The sequence below is a fragment of the Plectropomus leopardus genome, chromosome 6 (assembly GCF_026936395.1).
Source record: "Plectropomus leopardus strain MGB_pleo_1.0 chromosome 6, ASM2693639v1, whole genome shotgun sequence".
NCBI classification, from domain to species: Eukaryota; Metazoa; Chordata; class Actinopteri; order Perciformes; family Serranidae; genus Plectropomus; species Plectropomus leopardus.
Window position 1 is genome coordinate 28,714,112 of NC_142181.1, and position 18,798 is coordinate 28,732,909.

At 38.9% G+C, this 18,798-nt stretch overlaps 5 protein-coding genes and 1 long non-coding RNA gene across 7 annotated transcripts in view; 5 read left to right on the forward strand and 1 right to left on the reverse strand.

Annotated features, from left to right (window-relative positions):
• LOC148189422 (uncharacterized) overlaps nucleotides 1-18,798 on the reverse strand; it is a 54,595-nt gene that overhangs the window by 15,972 nt on the left and 19,825 nt on the right. The gene's annotated exons all lie outside the window — the stretch shown is intronic.
• Nucleotides 408-1,628, forward strand: LOC121943676 (claudin-17-like). Its single transcript, XM_042487254.2, has one exon. It carries the CDS (start codon nucleotides 539-541, stop codon nucleotides 1,226-1,228), a length of 690 nt encoding a protein of 229 aa, XP_042343188.1. The 5' UTR covers nucleotides 408-538; the 3' UTR covers nucleotides 1,229-1,628.
• Nucleotides 3,135-4,607, forward strand: cldn8.2 (claudin 8.2). Its single transcript, XM_042487033.2, has one exon. It carries the CDS (start codon nucleotides 3,224-3,226, stop codon nucleotides 4,097-4,099), a length of 876 nt encoding a protein of 291 aa, XP_042342967.1. The 5' UTR covers nucleotides 3,135-3,223; the 3' UTR covers nucleotides 4,100-4,607.
• On the forward strand, nucleotides 8,969-11,643 carry cldn8.1 (claudin 8.1). The gene has a single exon (XM_042486931.2). The coding sequence runs from the start codon at nucleotides 9,106-9,108 to the stop codon at nucleotides 9,874-9,876; it is 771 nt and encodes a 256-aa protein (XP_042342865.1). The 5' UTR covers nucleotides 8,969-9,105; the 3' UTR covers nucleotides 9,877-11,643.
• On the forward strand, nucleotides 11,768-14,306 carry LOC121943672 (claudin-8-like). Its single transcript, XM_042487251.2, has one exon. It carries the CDS (start codon nucleotides 11,976-11,978, stop codon nucleotides 13,068-13,070), a length of 1,095 nt encoding a protein of 364 aa, XP_042343185.2. The 5' UTR covers nucleotides 11,768-11,975; the 3' UTR covers nucleotides 13,071-14,306.
• The window catches only part of LOC121943302 (glutamate receptor ionotropic, kainate 1), a 32,960-nt gene continuing 29,831 nt past the window's right edge, over nucleotides 15,670-18,798 (forward strand). For both annotated transcript variants that reach the window (XM_088079159.1, XM_042486810.2), the window contains exon 1: nucleotides 15,670-16,081. In XM_088079159.1, the coding sequence (XP_087935285.1) occupies nucleotides 15,997-16,081 (85 nt within the window). In that variant the 5' untranslated portion in view covers nucleotides 15,670-15,996. The remainder of the gene's footprint in view (nucleotides 16,082-18,798) is intronic.

The following is an 18,798-nucleotide window of genomic DNA, read 5'->3' on the forward strand; positions in this document are numbered from 1 at the left end:
AAAGCTGATCACCGGCTTGGTATGTCAGGGCCCTAAGATTGGGTATAGTAGGCAATATAATACAGTAAAGGCAGGTTAACAAAAGTCAGCTTTACATGAAATAAATAAAGACATACAGTTTTCAGCTTTTGCATTTTATACAACTAGGTTTAAAGGGGTTTTGCAAGCCCAAGACATATAACCCACAGAAGATCATGTAAAATTTAAAACCTAAAAAATTTTAAAACTAAACTGGTAAGGTTTCCGCATGGCAATATAGCAACCCTTTTCAGGTGTGCTAGTCATGCATGACGAACAATGATGACAAATGCCTGACATCTGTTTGATTTTCAGAGAAAACAAATGATAGATAAACAAATGCTGAGTAGTTTGTTCCTGAAACACTGGTAGGATTAGAGGTCAAGTCAATGAAAACCAGTGGGATGACATTGCAGGCTAGCGATATTATCGTAGATTTACGGCTGTGCACAACAGATTGGTTGAGCAGTCTTTTCATAAGACGACAGACGAGAGACAGGACTGCACCTCCCTCTGAGCCATGAGAGCAAAGTTGGAGGTCTTGGCCTTGGTTCTGGGCTTCATTGGCCTGTTTGGGACCATAGCTGTCACCGCCCTGCCCATGTGGAGGGTCTCTGCCTTCATTGGAGCCAATCTCATTGTCATGGAGGAACTCTGGGAGGGCTTGTGGATGAACTGCTACAGACAGGCCGACATCAACATGCAGTGCAAGGTGTATGACTCACTGCTAATTCTTCCACCAGAGCTGCAGGCAGCCAGGGGGCTCATGTGTGTGTCCATAGTCCTCGTTGTCATCTCTCTGTCCGTCACAGGATGTGGGACCAAGAAGAGCAACTGTTGTGGCGACAATAGAAGGAGCAAGAACATCACCCTGGCTGTGGCGGGTAGTTTGTATCTGCTTTCCTTTTTGACCACACTCATCCCTGTCAGCTGGGTGGGTCATACTGTCATCCGCAACTTCTACAACCCAACAGTGCTAGATTCTCAGAAACGGGAGCTAGGGGAAGCCCTCTTCATTGGCTGGGCCACTTCTGGTATTCTTCTCATCACTGGGATCATCCTTCTGTTCAGCTACAGCAAACGTAGATCAAAGGAGGAAGAGCCCTACACTGATGCATATCTTATGTCAGCGAGGGATGTGCAGAAAGAGGACAGCGTGTACCTGGGGAGGACGCCATCCAGCACTCATAAGCATCAAGAATATGTGTAAAGAGCTGAACTGTGATGCCTGATATATGCAACTTCAACTTTACATGTTTCTAACATTTGAAAGATGTTGCCTGAGGAAGGTCACAAGATGACGACAGGAGTGTGCAAATTAAGTTTAACTGTAATTTTTTACAATACCTATGTTTACATTTTAATCACTATGCCTGTTAAAATTATTAAGTTAATTTATGTTCTCTGGTACAATGTATTAAAGTTCTAGAAGTGTTCTCTGTTACAATGTTTATATTGACGAAATCCCTCACAATTATGTAATGGGTTGGTTTAACAATACTTTTTTTGGCAATTATATACTGTCATGCCATTTTTACTGTCCATTTATATGACTGAGTTTCTCAACTGTCATTTTAACCGTTTAGTTGATCAATAAAGGCTTAATTCTGTGTTTGCCTGTGTGACTATATTTTCCAGTGGTGGAATATAGCTGAGTGCATTTACTCGAGCATTGCACTTAAGTACAAATTTGAGGTACTTATAGTATACTTTAGTATTTTATTCTCATGCATTTTCTAGTTTACTACATTTCAGAGGGAAATATTGCACTTTTTACTCCACTACTTTACTTTACTTACTTTTGCACATAAACAATTTGAGAATATACAACAGTAGCTGGCACAGTTAGCAGACTGATAAAAAGTAATATTAATTGGAAACTATTTTGATAATCGTTGAAGCCAAGTTAAAGGGTTGCAGCTTCTCAAATATAAGAAGTTGCAGCTATTCCTTTTAATTATTTTGATTTATTAAATTGATTTAATTTTTTCTGAATTGAGTACTTTTAGTTTTCATACTTAATACATTTTCTAATTTACTTACATACTTTGACTTAATATTTTGAATGCAGGATTATTATTAGAAGCCATATTTAACAGTGTGGTATTAGTACTTCTAATTAAATAAAGGAGCAGAATACTTCCTCCACCACTGTATTTTTCTAGTGTATAATCTCAATATGTCAACCAGCCTTCCCACAAAAACATGAAATGTAAACTTTAAAGCAACAGCAGCTAACACTCCAGATGCCCATCAGTTCAACTGCTCCATTTTTTTTTGTTTTCACTAAAGCTAAATGCCGCTGAATGTTAAAAACTGCACAGGTTATCTACAAACACAGTGTTAATATGTGTAAGAGAACAGGAAGACTTCAGTGTGTCAGTGACAGGTGAGAACTGCTGGCAAATGGACAATACTGTGTTACAATGAAACCAATCCTTCTCAAGTTTCTGTGCTCAACACCTTTTTAATCAGCTAAGCTTACATTTAAAGGAGTAGACATTCTGACATCAGTGATCATACTATTAGCTTTCAGTCTGAGAGAGACAACAGATTCTCCACCAACAGATGTAAATTTACCCAAATACAAGACAAACACAATATAATATATTATATATATTTTTTTCTTGTTTCACATAATATTGTGTATACAAAACTAGTTGTTTTAATGTCATGTCAATTGTTTTCAGAGATAAGAAAGGCCACACATTTATTTGGTCAATTTTAGCTCCAAGTTTTTACTAGTAATAGAAGGGAGACAGTTTGCATTCTTCATCTTTAGAGTGCATTTTTAGCAGTCTTGTGTGCTGTTTAAAAATACATTTAAAGAAATAAATGAATTATGAGTAGTACTGGAACTGTGCGAAAATACCTCATGGTTTAACATTAAAGGAGAGGAAACACACTTTGATTAACTGGCTTTCTACAATGATTGAATTTGTTTTTTTTAAGTGTTCTTAATCACAAGATCAAACGGTCACTAGTTAGTAGTGTCTGTTGTTTTTGTATTCAAACAAAGCTGCACCATTTGGTACGTCCCCATTGAATGAGCTGTGAGGAAGCTCAACCGGAATGGCTGCATTGCATCGTTAGTATTTTTTGTGGGTGTATAAGTGCCTTAACTTGCTCTTCTGCTCAGATTTGTTTCCTGGGCTGGCAGAGCACAGCCAAAAGTCTATCTTCTGCTCTCTGTCTGAAAGCCGCAATGGCCTCTTACACTGCTTACAGTGGCTACAGCAAGCCACCTCAATCGTACGTGGGCTCTTACTACGATGAGAAGCAGCCTAAGACATATGCAGAGTATGAAGACTCTGTATATGAGGAAAAAAAGAGAATTGAGAAAAAGGACCGTCGCAATGCCATCTGTTGTGAGGTAGTAGCTCTCGTCATCGGTTTCATTGGACTAATCGGAGTGGCAGCTGTGACAGGCCTGCCGATGTGGAAGGTAACAGCCTTCATCGAAGAGAACATCATTGTCATGGAGACCCGCTGGGAGGGTTTGTGGATGAACTGCTACAGACAAGCCAACATCAGGATGCAGTGTAAGGTGTACGATTCCCTGCTGTTTCTGCCCCCGGACCTCCAGGCTGCTAGGGGTCTGATGTGCAGCTCCGTTGCCCTGACCACCTTTGCCCTCATCGTTGCAGCAGTGGGTATGAAGTGTACCAAAGTGGTGGACCATCGGGCTCGCACCAAGCATATTGTTCTTGTGGCTGGAGGCTGTCTGTTCCTCATGGGCTGTGTCACTACCCTAATCCCTGTGTCCTGGACTGGCCATGTCATCATCAGGGATTTCTATAACCCCCTGCTAATTGATGCCCAGCGCAGGGAGCTTGGGGAGGCCCTTTACATCGGCTGGGTGACCTCAGCTTTGCTTTTCACCGCCGGAGTGATCCTTCTGTGCCGTCACGCTCCTCGCACCCAGGACCCAGATGAGAGGATTATATACAACCCCAATGGAAATATCTACCAACCTGCCTACACATACCAGCCGTACACGTACCAGCCAGCGTACTCCTACCAGCCTCCCTACTCAGTACCCCCGCCAGGATCTGTTGCATACACACCAAGTCAATACTAATGAGGATACCAAACACAAAGACAATATTGGACTCTTTTTTTTTTACTTGACAAGATTTGGCACATTTAAATGAGTTTGTATTGACTAATATGATCAAAGGCTGTCTCTGGAAATGGCCAAATCTTTCATTACTTTCTCAAAGAGGGGCAAGTGTAGTGCAGAAATTGAAATTCATTGAATGTGAACTGAATGTGATTAATCATGATAAACTGTGCTGAAATACTATTTTCTTTCTTTATTTTGATGTGCTTGCTTTACACTAAATTATACCAAAATATATTTATCTGTAATTATACAATGGTTGGTGATAACAATGCCTGAACAGCCTCTGCTGACATGCTCTTTGAGAACAAATTATGCACTAGGCCTTTTTCAGATAATATACCTCCAGATGATTTGTGTTCATTGCTGAGTTTTTATAGTAAATGTACATACTTTTTCTAAATGCTGGCCTTAAATATTAGGTCAATTGTGGTTTTCAATAAAGGGGTAAAGTTGAGTAAAAAAAGAGTATGTTATTATTATTTTTGGTGCCTAATTAAGAACGGTGAAATTGATTAAGTAGTACAGCTAAACTATTGCTTACTCATCAGTGTTTCATTTCCTGCCAAAAACTCTTGAGTTTGCGTAGAATTCAAAATGGCCAACTGAAACTGCTCTACTTCAGGGGTGTGTTTACAGAAAGTTGTTGCTGTCTCCATTGTTGTCAGTGGAAAAGTGCCTAAACTGGTAAAACCAGATTGCTCACACAGGTCCACCCACAATGCAAACCTGCCAAGAGATTTAATGTCAACCAAGCCAGAGTCACAACTGCCAGCATTTTCACAAACACAGAGAGACACAAGAGATCCAGACAAGAAATCCAATACTGACAATGACACATGGGTACACAAGTATTAACCCCTCCTATGACACAGACACACAGTGCAAACAATGGGCCTAATTCACCCACTGTTCTTCATAAGAAATCTCTTCTTAAAACCCACTTACACAGTTCTCATAAAGAATCTGACATTCACCAGTGTTTTCTTATTTGGTATTTGTTCTTAATTAAGTGTCTTTTTAGTGTCCACGCACACCCAAGAGCACCCAAAGCTAAAACCATTTCTTTACACTTCCTACACCACGCAGTAATGACTGAAAATTCATTGTAAAAGTTCATTTTAAATCATTTTATTTTTTTTTATAATGTACTTTTTATTGGCATTTAGCATGACACACCATCTCTTACATTGGTTTCAAAAGCTTTGTACAACCTTTGTATGTGTCTAAAATGCCACATTTTGAGAAATTATAACAAAAATATAAAAGGAACAGTAAGAAATGTACAACACGTAGGGAGTGATCTGTTCTTTACCATGTCACTATATGTGTGTAAAAACAAAGTCTGGCCTGTGGGGTGTGACATAGTTAACCCATCTTTCCCAGTGTGACATGAATAATTCCAAATTATAATTGACATGCGCTGTGATCTTCTCCATTTTGTAAATGTCCATTGTAATGTCCTTCCATGTATTCAAGGTTTTTAATAACAGGGCAATCCCATAGGACATGATAATGATCTGCATTTAGGTTTCCACATTTTCTCCAGCAGGCTGGTGAGTTACTGTCATAGTGGGATTTCTGGGATGGCGTAATGAAGAACCTTATCAGACATTTCCAACTGAACTCCCTCCAGGTTTGCGAACTGGTACATTTCCATTGATACCTCCATATTGTTGTCCATTCTTCATCAGATATGAGTACTCCTCCTTCCTTCTCCCATTTTGATTTAACGTACATAGTTGAGTGATCTTTAAGGTTCAACAGCCCTTTATACAAACATCCACCACCAATATTTGAATTGTATGCTTTTTTGAACAAGCCTATCAAGCTTACATTTGGTTCTGTTACAGGTTTCACCTTTCTAGTAACATAATGCCGAATCTGCAGGTACCGATAGAAATCTTGTTTTTCTAATAAAAATTTGTCTTTAAGTGTTTCAAAACTAAACAGTGTCCCATCTTCCATTATATTGAATAGAACAGTTATTCCTTTAGAAATCCAATCTTTAAATCTGTTATCTAATTTATCTGGAGTAAAATCTGTGTCATATGCACACCATTTAAGAACTGTAATGTCATCCCCTAATTTATATTCTCTTATCAGAGTTTTCCATATTTTAAGTGTTAATTTTACCCATGGATTTTCGATATTAATGTAGCCCTGTAGGTTGCTGTCAGCTATGATTGCCTGTAAAGGAGTAGAGGATATTTTCTCCTCAATATTTTTCCATTGGGCATCATATAATGGGTTACACCAATATATCATATATCTCAGTTGTGCTGCCCAATAATATTCTTTAAACAAGGGTAGACCCCATCCTCCCTTTTCTTTTGCTAGTTGTAAGGTTTTGAGGCGAATTCTAGGTCTTTTACCTTGCCATATGTACCTTGATAATATTCTGTCCAATTCATTAAATTGTTTTTGGCTCATTTCTATGGGTAAGGTCTGGAATAAATATAATATTCTTGGAAGTACGTTCATCTTGACAGATTCAATTCTGAAGCTGAGACTTAAGAAAGTGATAAGGTTCCATCTTGTTATATCCTCCTTGATTCTTTTATGTACAGGTGAATAGTTATGCTCTAATAGCTCTGGAATATCTTTTGATAGTATAATGCCCAGATATTTGAGACACCTTGTTTGCCATATCAAAGGGTATCTACTTCTTACCTCATCTGGTGGACTGTAATTGTATGAAAGCAATTGTGTTTTATTCACGTTTATCTTATATCCTGATAATTGCCCATATTTTCCAAATGACTGCATTAATTTAGGTAGAGAATTTGTTGGTTGTCCTAGGTAAATTAGAACATCATCTGCCTAGCAGGCCAATTTATGTTCTGCCCCATGAATTGTGATACCCTTTATTTCTTCATTTTGTCTTATGTATTGTGCTAATGGCTCCAAATATAATGCAACAAGTAATGGTGACCATGCGCAGCCCTGTCTCGAACCCCTTTCCAGAGTAAAACTATTTGATAGGTACCCATTAACTTTTATTTTAGCAGTGGGCTTATTATACAGTGCCTGTATAGTTTTAATAATTGTATCATGTAGACCAAATCTATGAAGAACTCGGTAGAGAAAATTCCAATTCACAGAGTCAAATGCCTTTTCCGCATCAACACTTATCACTACTGCTTTAATCTCATTTTTTTGAAATTTTAAATCATTTTAAATAATCTTTTTATCCTTGCCCCACTTTTCTGCCCCTTTGCCCTTTTGCTATTAGTAATGGCCATTTAAAAAAGATGAAATCATGTGGAAATTAATTTTACCTTTTGTGTATTTTCTCTTTACTCCTTTCTTGTAAGTCTGTATCCCTTAATATGTTTTATATCGTATTGCTCTGCAAAGAACTTGGAATTGCCCTGTTGTATAAAATGTGCTATACAAATAAAGCTGCCTTGCCCTGCCACTCTTATGCACATTTTGTGTGGACAAGTTAGTGAAAAAAAGAGTTATTATTAGGCAGCCTCTAGCTCACTTGCTAGAGTGTGAGCCCCATATGCCGAGGCCTTCTGAAGCGGCCCAGGTTCGAGTCCAGACTGTGGCCCTTTGCTGCGTGTCAATCCCCTCTCTCTCCCACATTTCCTGTCATTCTACAGCTGTCCTATCAATAAAGGGAAAAATCCCCCATAAAATAAAAAAATAATAATAATAAAATTGTATAATATTATGGGACTTAAATTGCTTTTTTAATTTTTTACAATATAAAATATTATTAAATAAATATTTTGCTTATTTTACAAGTATTATGGTCTTACACAATAAATTCATGATTACACCAACACTTGGATTGACATCACTTAATTGGAACCATGACATTTAATAATTAATGAAAAATAATTAGTGACAGTTGTGCTTCTATGATGCATAAAATGTATGGTTTTGCGAGTTGATTTGATTAACATGTATTTTTAGAATCTCATGCATATTTTTTGTTATGTAATCCACACTTGACACCACTGAATTTGACAGCTTGTTTGGCAATTACTTTCTGAAGAAGTACCTACACTTCATAACTATTTAAGTTTTTTTTGCTTGTAGTCCAGTGTTGCACTCTCTTCAGACTTTTGATTAAGCAGTCTTGACTTAATTTTCTCAACTTTTCCTCTTCGTCTTCTTCACTCTCTGTATGTGCACATGGCCCTGTAGTTTCATGTACTTTTATTGGGATTTGCGGGGCATTTACCTATGGTAATTATAAACTGGTATGCTAATTAGGATAAACTGGCAAATGCTTTCAACTTATGAGAACAATGGGATTGATGAATTTTAAAAATATGGGTTCAAACAATACTGAGATTTAAAAACACGTCATGAATCTGATGAAGATTTTTCTTAGGATCTTTCTTTAGAACAAATTCAATCAAATTTACAGTATCTTAAGTGTCACTCCAGCTGTTATTTTTAGTAATATGTCCTGTAACATGAGGGACCTCACGGCAGTGGATGATTGTGAGTTTGAACAGGAAAAAAAGATTATATTAAGTCCCAGAGCTTATTGATGTCTCTGATATGAAGTTCTAACTGGTAATACATTAGCAAAGTCTTTTTTTTTACTTTAAACTTTAAACTTTACTTTAAAACTTTAAAACTTTAAAAACTTTAAAAAACCCCTTTGTTAATGAACACCCTGTTATTCAAAGCTTCCTTGTAAGATGTGATCTGAGAATGTAAATCGAGACTTCTGAATAAACAAAGCGGCAGGTTACAGCAGCTACTGGGGAAGGTGTACAAAGAAAAAAAAGGCCTGGGGGATTCTGTTACCTGGAAACCAGTTGCAAGTCCCAACCCTCCCATTCTTGTGTCCTGTCCACAGGGAGGAGGCAGTACAGGTGAACATCAGCCTGCTCCTCCTCCTCCACTGGGATGCAAAGCCACTCCATAGAGGGAATCTACGGCTTCCTACCAGTCACACTGTGTCCGCATGTTATTATACACATAAGTTGGACAGGATGGCGAACTCAGCACTGGAGATAGTGGGTCTGCTATTGACCCTGATTGGGCTGATTGGGGCAGCAGCAAGCACTGGGATGCCGATGTGGCGAGTGACAGCCTTCATCGGGGAGAACATCATTGTGTTTGAAACCCGCTACGAGGGTCTGTGGATGAATTGTTTTCGGCAGGCTGACATCAGAATGCAGTGTAAGGTATACGACTCCCTCCTGGCCCTGTCCCCTGATCTGCAGGCAGCACGTGGGCTCATGTGCTGTGCTCTGGCACTGGGTGGTCTAGGTCTGCTGATCAGTTTGGTGGGACTGCAGTGCACATCCTGCATCGAAAACAACGATCGAGCTAAGCGTCTGGTCCTCATCATTGCAGGGAGCATGATCATAATGGCTTGCATCGCTGTCCTTATCCCGGTGTCCTGGACGGGTCATGTCATCATCAGGGACTTCTACAACCCCTTGCTGATTGACGCCCAGCGAAGGGAGCTCGGAGAGGCTTTGTACATCGGCTGGGTGGCCTCCGCATTTTTGTTCGCTGGAGGATGCATGTTTATTTGTTGCAACCTGCAGTCCGACGACAAAGGTTCAGAGAGGTATGTGTACTCAAGACCGTCCGACTACATGACCTATCCTCCACAGCAACTACAGCCTCAACAGCTGGTGCTACTTCCCCAACCACAACCCCAGCTTCAGCCAGTGCTGTCAAGACACCCATCAACCGTCTATAGCTACCCGTCTAGACACCCTTCTGTACGCAGCGGGGTGGCTTATCTCTGAACACCAACACTCACTGAGGTAATGATGACCTTAGTTATGGTTACTATACCCAAGGGGATTTCTTTTTAAATATGGCTTTGCTTGGCAGAGCAATCTATGAGACATTTCAGATAACAAAAGACACATTTCAGGTAAAAACAAGAGTATATTTCAATACATACATGTACTGTGAATGCAAATGGTTTGGGATCTATAGAGATGACTATTTAAAATCACTTTTTAAACATTATTTCAGTAGTACTTAAGGTCATGTTGAAGAGAATTAGTTACAGAATCTTGACATTAGCCCATAACATAATTATTTCCCTGACGTGGTAAGCCAATGTATAACTTCCATTACCTTTATGTGTGTTGCATAATGAAATTTTATATCAACAGCCTTATTTTTTGTATATTAGGTGACTAATTTTGTATTTTTATGCTGTATATAGCAATTAATGGAACCTTTAACTGCTGAGCAATGTTACAGACATATATGTGTATTTATGTTTACTGTTATTTGCTATTTTCTTGTTGTCAGCAAATGTCAGCAAATGTATATCCCCCACACCATCAACAAAGCATGCATACATACAAAATGTTTGAAAATTACACATCTGCACACAAATAACACCACCAATGAACCTTTTATAAACAGTCCTCATAATTTTTTGCTCAGTTTTAACCAGTATTTGCCACAGGATCAGGTGGTAACAGGTACTGAATAACCCTTAGGACCAGGGTGTAAAATTAATTTATTTGCCCACTGTCCAAATGGCTGGTGAATGATCTAAATTTACCAGCCAATCAATAGATTACCATTGTAAATTTTAACTGGTGAGTGAAGGAAATATACCAACCTCTTTCATATTTTACCAGCATTTGGTCAATGGATGATGCTAATTTTGTAACCTGCTTAGGACAGTAAATGCTTTATTGGTGACCGATTGTGTGAGAATAACACAAATCATTTTAACTAAACAATTTAACTAAAACTAAAAAACAAACTCAAGTCTCTTTTAAGTTTGGTATGACGTCCTGGAACTGATGGAACTGAAGAAATGGCTGAGTAAACATGAGATGCAAATTTAAGACTGCTTGTTAAAGGCGTGGACAGCTTTGTGTTTGTGAAGAAGCCAAACAGAGACGACCTGGCAGCACGCTCATGTGATCAGAATTTGCATGTCACTTTGAATGAAGAGACTGAGAGCTTTAGACCAAAAGTTGTCGAGATCAATTCAAAGTATATCCCAGCTCTATGTGTTCGAATTTTAAGAACATTTCAGTTTCTGTTCAGTGAAACATTTTAGCTCCTGAAGTATTAGGTCTGCTCATTTCATCTTCAGTGAGTTTTAAAAGCAAGTACACTTTCAATTCCTAATAAACTGGATGTTATGAACAGGAAGAGTACATTTCATTGATGATTCATGCTGAAAATATTTGGTGATGTAATGACAAGGTTATCTTTCTTATTGTTGCTAAAGGTTATATTTCAGTGAACAACCTGTTTGTCTATGTATTTTCCACAGCACTGAAGTTAAATAAAGATGAAATATTTTTACTTTTAATTTACAAATCTACATTTGTGTTAGTCAACAATCAATGACTGAGTTTGGACTGCATAATATGAGCTCCCTCTCTGTTTTGCCACCCTGAAAGTCATCTCTGCTCCCCTGTGGACAACAGAAGTACTGCAGGAGCTTATGTGCTACATTGTATATTTGTTTGCTTGTGAATTTTCATCACATTAAAAAGATAGGGAATAAAAACACAGCAAGTCATTAAAAACTTTTTGAAGTTGTGAGCAGTTTCTTGTATATCCTGTTGTAGGTGTTTTCTGCTAGAGAGCTGATGGCACAGATATACCACTATAACCAGAGGGACCATAAACACAAAATAAGCAAATGTCCTCTTTACCCCCATTGCCCTGAGCCAACCAGGTGACAGCAAAGCATCATTCCCATAACAAAACACCTCTTACAGCTTACAAACTGCATCAGATGGAAAGATCCTTGCTGCCTGGGACGCGTCTCTGACTTTGAGCTGTTGTAAAACATTAGAATTTGTTGGCGACGTGAGATAACTAATTTGGACATAGCTGAACTCTTGAACACTACACAATGGTTCAAGGTGTTTCTGAGATAGCTGCAATGTGCGTTGGTCTCATCGGGCTGATAGGGGCAGCAGCTACTACAGGGATGCCCATGTGGAAGGTGACAGCTTTCATTGGGGAGAACATCATTGTGATGGAAACCCGCTGGGAGGGCTTGTGGATGAACTGCTACAGACAGGCCAACATCAGGATGCAGTGTAAGGTGTACGACTCCTTGCTATTTTTGCCCCCAGAGTTACAGGCAGCCAGGGGTCTGATGTGCTGTTCTCTGGCTTTGTCAGGGGTGGGGCTCTTTCTGGCTCTGGCAGGGATGCGGTGTACATCCTGTATTCAAGATAATGATCGAGCTAAGACCATCATCCTGATGGTTGCAGGTGGTATGCAGTTCATGGCCTGTATCTGTGTCTTTATTCCTGTGTCATGGACAGGTCATGTCATCATCAGAGATTTTTACAATCCTTTGCTAATTGATGCCCAGAGGAGGGAGCTGGGAGAGGCTCTCTATGTAGGTTGGGTGACTGGCGCCTTCCTTTTTGCCTCAGCCCTCTTGTTTGTCTGCCGCCGTGTACCCTCGGACAAAGGCTCATTCGACATGTATCGACAAGCCAACTTGCTTAGTTACAAGCAAGCACCCAACAAGCCAACTCTAAGGAATTATCATCCCATCCCCAGTCTTTCATCCCTCCGATCTACTGTATACTATCCTTCTCTTCAGAACAACGGCTCTGTCCGACAACAACAACTTGCGACGCCACTGCAAAACATCCCTCAAGTAATGACAAATGATGGAACGCCGATCAACCAACCTCTTGTCTATAACTCGGGTCTTCCTGAAAACGCATCATTGTTATATCAAGGTAGCATGGCTCACCAGTCCTCCATGCAGAGTTCTAACCGCGTGGGAAGCTTGTATACACCCGGCAACTTGCTGTATATTAGCCAAAACACCACGCCACATTCACTGACATATATCGGCAATCCTACTGCGTCCTACCAATCCAGTTTTCATCCGCTTCCACACACACCTGTCTTCATTGGATATAAATCATCAAGAATCCAACCAGATTCTCACAGTGGCAGCAGTGGTGGTGTATATATATAAATATGAGTGTATTTTTGTAGCTGGTTAAACTTTATGGACACAAAGCACTATGCTTCAATAGTGTATCAAAAGCTAATTCAAACTTCTATCATCAGGTAAAATGAAGGTAAATAATGTTTCTATTAATGTATTTGGGATTATCCTGATGCCCAGACTAAATAGCGTGTTCATGTTTTTTTTTCTGCTATTAATACAAGTTTTATAATTTGTGTTATATTTGTGTGAAAATAACAACATATGAGTTGTTTGATCAGGCTGAAATTAGCTGCTGTTGTTGTTAGTGTAAATAAAGGCGACATTGTGCTGTTTTCATGAAGTCCTGGTACAGGCCTACTTTCCCCAAAACAGAGAGACTTGTGACAAATTATCTGTTTGGAACATCATAGCCTTTATGCATATGTGTAGCCATCTGTTCATATTATTTTTACTTTCTTTTTGTAGTTATAATTGAACACGATTTGTTTTTAATATCTTTTACTTTTAAGATGTCTTTGTAACAACTCAAATAGACTTTATCTGTTAAAGTTTGTATTAATAATAATTTTTAAACGGGTCAGTGACAAGTGCTTAGTAATTGGCAGTGCAGTTCACTAAGTTCACTAAGCAACTTTGGCTTTGTGTGGAAATTTTATGTTTCCCTGAGGGGCAGCAATTCTCCAAAGCTAAGCAGTTCTGATAGACTCAGAGTTTGTATTAGCCATTTGATTGACTGGCAACCTGTTAAGAATGTTTCCAAACATATTGCCCATTTTTGCTGCTAGGATCAGCTAATTGTGTTGCAGTACTGGAATAAACATGTAAAATAAATTTAATTTCAGAAATTAAACATGTAACTGTAGTCATACATTTACTTGTAGTAGTGGTAAAGGTGTTGTTTTAAGCCTGTTCTTGGTGTGACAATGGTGATGAATTCAAGATTTAGCTAGCAGACACACAGATTAAAGCTACTGAACTACTTAAATATATAAATCTGCTCTGGATTGATGGTGCAAATACTTCATGTGCTGTGACTGCTTGATAAAAGCATCATATGCTGGAAGTTATACTGACCCTGGGGTGGTCTGAGCCAATCCTTGACATTGTCATTTTTCACCACTAGATGACACCAGAGAATGTGATGAGCGTCCTACACCCTGGGCAGACAGTGCAATGCTTCCAACTCACAATGCAGGTGTGAGAGCAATAACGCCTCTGTATTTAATCAGCTGAAGCTTTAACAGGAACAACTTCATATTAAGAGAATTTACTGAAAATATTTAAACAGGCTGTATAGACATTGTATCCTGCAATCTAACTAAAATTTGTTTTCTGATATCAAAACAAGATGGTCATACTCTGTGTTTTACTTGATAGAGTTTAACTGTTTTTTTTCTTTCTGACTTCAAGTTGTTCAGTTGCATCTGTCAAATAAAACATTTTTTCTCCAGAAACTGCCAATTAAGGACATTAACAATATAAAGTGAGAAATTCTTTGCAACTATCAGTCTCTAATTTTGCCATTTTTTGTAGAATTAAATATTAAATTACACTAATACAAAAATACCCCATCAAACAACCCTGATGCCTCTGCCTTGCTTGGGGAGCAGTGGTTTAGAGCATCGTCACCATTTGCTGATTGGTGCTACTAAGCAACCGTGAGAACTTTTTTTAACTTATGCATCCAGAACCTCTCAAGTGAATTAAGGTAATGTGAACACATTTTATTTTACTATGAGCCTGTGTCAGATAAACAGTTTGAGGTAGTTAATCTTAAAGGGAGCACCACAGACCAGTTTGAAGATTAGATTTGCATTTCCATCAGGACTGGAGCAAAGATTTAATCATTCCTCGGTGTACCAAAGCAAAGACGTTGTCGAGGTCGAATGTTGCCAGATTTGAAGTTAATCTTCAGGACGTATCCATGTTTGCGGATTAGCGGCTTGGCTGTGCCCTCAATTGAGCGCCTGCACGGGAGGGATGCTCAGCTGTGTCAAGTCAGCCAAAGACAACGAGAGTGAGACCAGAAGAAAGGAGGGCGCGATTTCATAATAAAAGCATTTAAATAATGGGTAAATTAGGAATCAAAAAATGCAGAGGACAATGATCTAAACATTTAAATAGATTATTTACATGACTAAATCCTTGGAGATTGGGGTAATGGAATCATAAGCAAAACATGTCTACTTGAATATGGAAATTAGGTGCATGCAGGAAAAAGTGTGTATACTGTGTGTAATATATGTATATGTATAATAATGTGTATAATATAAAGACTGATTATTTAATTATATAAAAATAAAAGGCAGCGCAGTGTAAAAAGACTAGTTATGGGTCCAATTTCTATCATTACAAATGAGAAATGTGTGACAATATCAACTGGGAAATCATCTATAAGCACTAAAATACCCATACAACTACAGAATGATGGTCTGCAGTTTGTTTGAAATTCAAATTTAATTGTTGAAGTAGATGCAGCTTTTTCCTTTTTAAACATGCTTTTGACTTTCTCTATTGTTGCCACACGGTTGCCAATTCATCTTTTATTTTGAAAATGATAATCAGAAGCACCAACTTCTACTTATGCAAGCTTGACAGGAGGAGCCCAGCGCACAGTCCTCCTCCTCAGTTGCAACCCACAATTCAAGTGCTCACCAGAAAAAAATATGATAAGAGGGATGTCTGGGCAGTGAATATGGGAAGCAAAACCTTACTGGCGCATAAAGGATTTTAGAATGGGAAAATTGGAGTTCTTTTGATCAGTGACAGCTGCAGGTGGAGTGTGTGTTTTTGTTGGGGTTTTTTTCTCATCACAATGTGTGAGGCATGGATGTGGGTCGGATGCCTTTTTATTTTCGTTACGGATACAAGGACTGGCAAGTTATCAGCATGAATTACCGAGGGCAGAAAAACTGATATCAATGTTAAATTCGACTCTGGAAAGAGGACCATGGCGAAAGGGAAGGGACTGTTATTTTCACTGCTGTACTTTATAGCAGAGTTTTGGCTCACTTCGCAGCAAGTCCTGAGAATTGGTAAGTGGTCAAATTTTTCATCAGATTTTTAAATGCCAGTCCTTTTTGTTAATGTGCAGACTGCCACTGTACATCAGCTTTTTAAATATTCAATCATATGATTTCAAGACCAGGTTTGAAGCTCATTTCTCTTTGTAATTAGTAACCTACTCTGCCTTGACTTGTATATGTGAAAAAAGTTTCCAATTTTGACATCATTATAATGTATCACATTTTTAATATCCCACAATGCCTATCCAGCATGTAGCATTGCTTTTTTTCTAGATTACCAGATAAACATTATATTTAATTAAAGACAGCCAGGATAACATATGCAGGGATCATACATGTAGATGTCATGCAATGATATCCATACATAGCTATTGTTCACCTTAGTTGCTGTAGGTAAGTTAATGGGGACGGGATAACTTTTAACCCTTAACACTATTAACTAAAACTTAAAATAGGGACTACCAGTGTGTTCATTTGTGATTTTCTTTGACTGTTGCTGTATCACTATACTACTATTGTTACTAGATCTTGCAATCATATTGTCAGTACCCTGTAATAACCCTAGGCGACATACAGCTGTGTGCCTATGCTATTCAGCAGTGTTTTTATATTGACTGTCACTAGAAAAAATGCTTCTGTCCTGCTGTGACTTTCCATGTTGTTGTGATGTCTGTTCTTTAAGTTTCATTGTACGATTTTTTCTTTTGTCATAAGGGAGGTACACTGAGGACAGGGTGCTGGCTTGGCCACATAAAACAGCTCTATTGATTTTCATCAAATTCATGTTAATCCACTTTGGTTTGCTAATGCCAGAGTCTCTGTCTCAGTTCCTCCACGTTGACAGCGCAGGTCAGAGGCAGATGAGTGATTAAGTTGGCCTACTACAGCATCTAAAAGCATGTACTGCTGGCATGATGATGCCTTTGGCACTGAGGAATGTGAAATGGATACAGAGCTAAAGAATATACAGCAGCCAGTCTCAGTGAAATTCATGCCTCTCTCCTAACCAACAAACTCAAAAGTTATTTCGACTTTGTGCATATTCATGCTGATGGGCAATGACATCTGTGAATATGGATCTGAGTCCAAAGTTGTCTGTTAAGCCTTTGAGAGTTGACAAGGACTCTGCTTTCACATGTAATTAGATAAGCAGAGCTCTTGCTCCAACTATCTTCCTTTGATTTCTGATGTAACTTTGTAACAATGAGCCTGTGTTTGCTGGCAAATTAATGGTCTCTGCTCCTCTCCTCTCCATTGGTTATACACTATTCCTCTCATGGTTTAGAGGATTGCATCACAAAAATGACATTTTTAATTTAGGCCTCAGGACAATGCCCAAGGCGACTCTGTGTTTTTCTAAATTTCCTCTACTTCTAAAGACTTCAATATTCTTGTGCCGTTGCATAACTGTGGAGGCTAACAGGCCGGTGCCACCTTCCCGCTCTAACAGTCCCGATCTGTGCTCAATATTGTTTATCTCTCTAAATCATCTATCACTCTGCAAGGCCACCTAATCTTTGTCATTCTCTTCATGACCCGCACACATCATAATCTCTCCCATATGGTGTGTGGCTTGGTTCAATTAACATTTCTCTGTCTTGGCAAGTGCTGGCATCAGATTGTGACTGGCTTTCACTCTTTTCACTGGGGTTGGTAATAATGGTAAATCTTCTCCCTCAAGCCCTTAAACAACTAACACTAATCTTCTTTATGCAGAAAGTCTCTTACCCAAATATGGTACTTAGGCAGCAACCAAATCTCATCATTGGGGAGAGCATAGAAGCAGCAGCTTGTGGCTTGGCTTCCACTCTATTTTGCTGTTTGTTAAATTCCCGTTTCCTCTTGCCTGCATGCTTTATTTATTGGTTATATCTGATTTGTTTATTTATGACTTGACCCATTTGATGTGAAAGGTGTGATGAGCTACTGTCGGCCAGTGAAACATCCTTTGATGCATCTCCCTAGTCTTATATCCAGCAGTTCTATAAATTAGAGGGTTTTAATACATAGCTATAATCGTGATTTTAATTCTTTCAATCTAAATGTTTTGGTGTTGGGTCATAAGCAGCGATCCTATAAACAGAGAAACCTCAGTGCTCCACATCAAACGAAGATAGTAGACTGGTTAGGACCTCCTCATTCATTCACAGTCTGGCACCAGCCCAGGTTGGAGTGGTGCTGGTGGTGTTGTTGAGGTGGGGGTGCAGGGTCTCACTGGGAACTGGCCCAGAGAGGGGAGAGAGCAAAACACTACGTCATTGTGTTCCTCTGCCTTAAAAGACTCCCCTTCATGTGATAATTGCACAAAATCACAGATTAGAATCCGGATCTAAAGATCAGTTCCTTAATGTTAACCTCTTACTTTGGGTTTCTGGATTTAAAAAGGTCCACCCAGCTGCCTTAACCTGAACCCTGTTATTTTTCACGCTCAGTGCACTGAAGGAAGGAACAGAAGTCTATAAAAAGCAAAGCCTAAGGGTTTATCAGCATTTGCCTGCAGCATGAGCAGAATCTTTTGTTTTTGTGACCTCCTAGCATGCATCACCCCACAGCATTGTCTGGCCTATTAAAGATGAGATGGAAGCTCAGTGATCCTGAAAATTATATTGGAAAGTAATTAATGGTAGCTATAGCAAGAATTTTCATTCCACCTTTCTTTATAAATTGCATTAATCATAAAGCCCTGATAAAAAAAAAATGGTGGACTCTGTACCATTCAAATTACA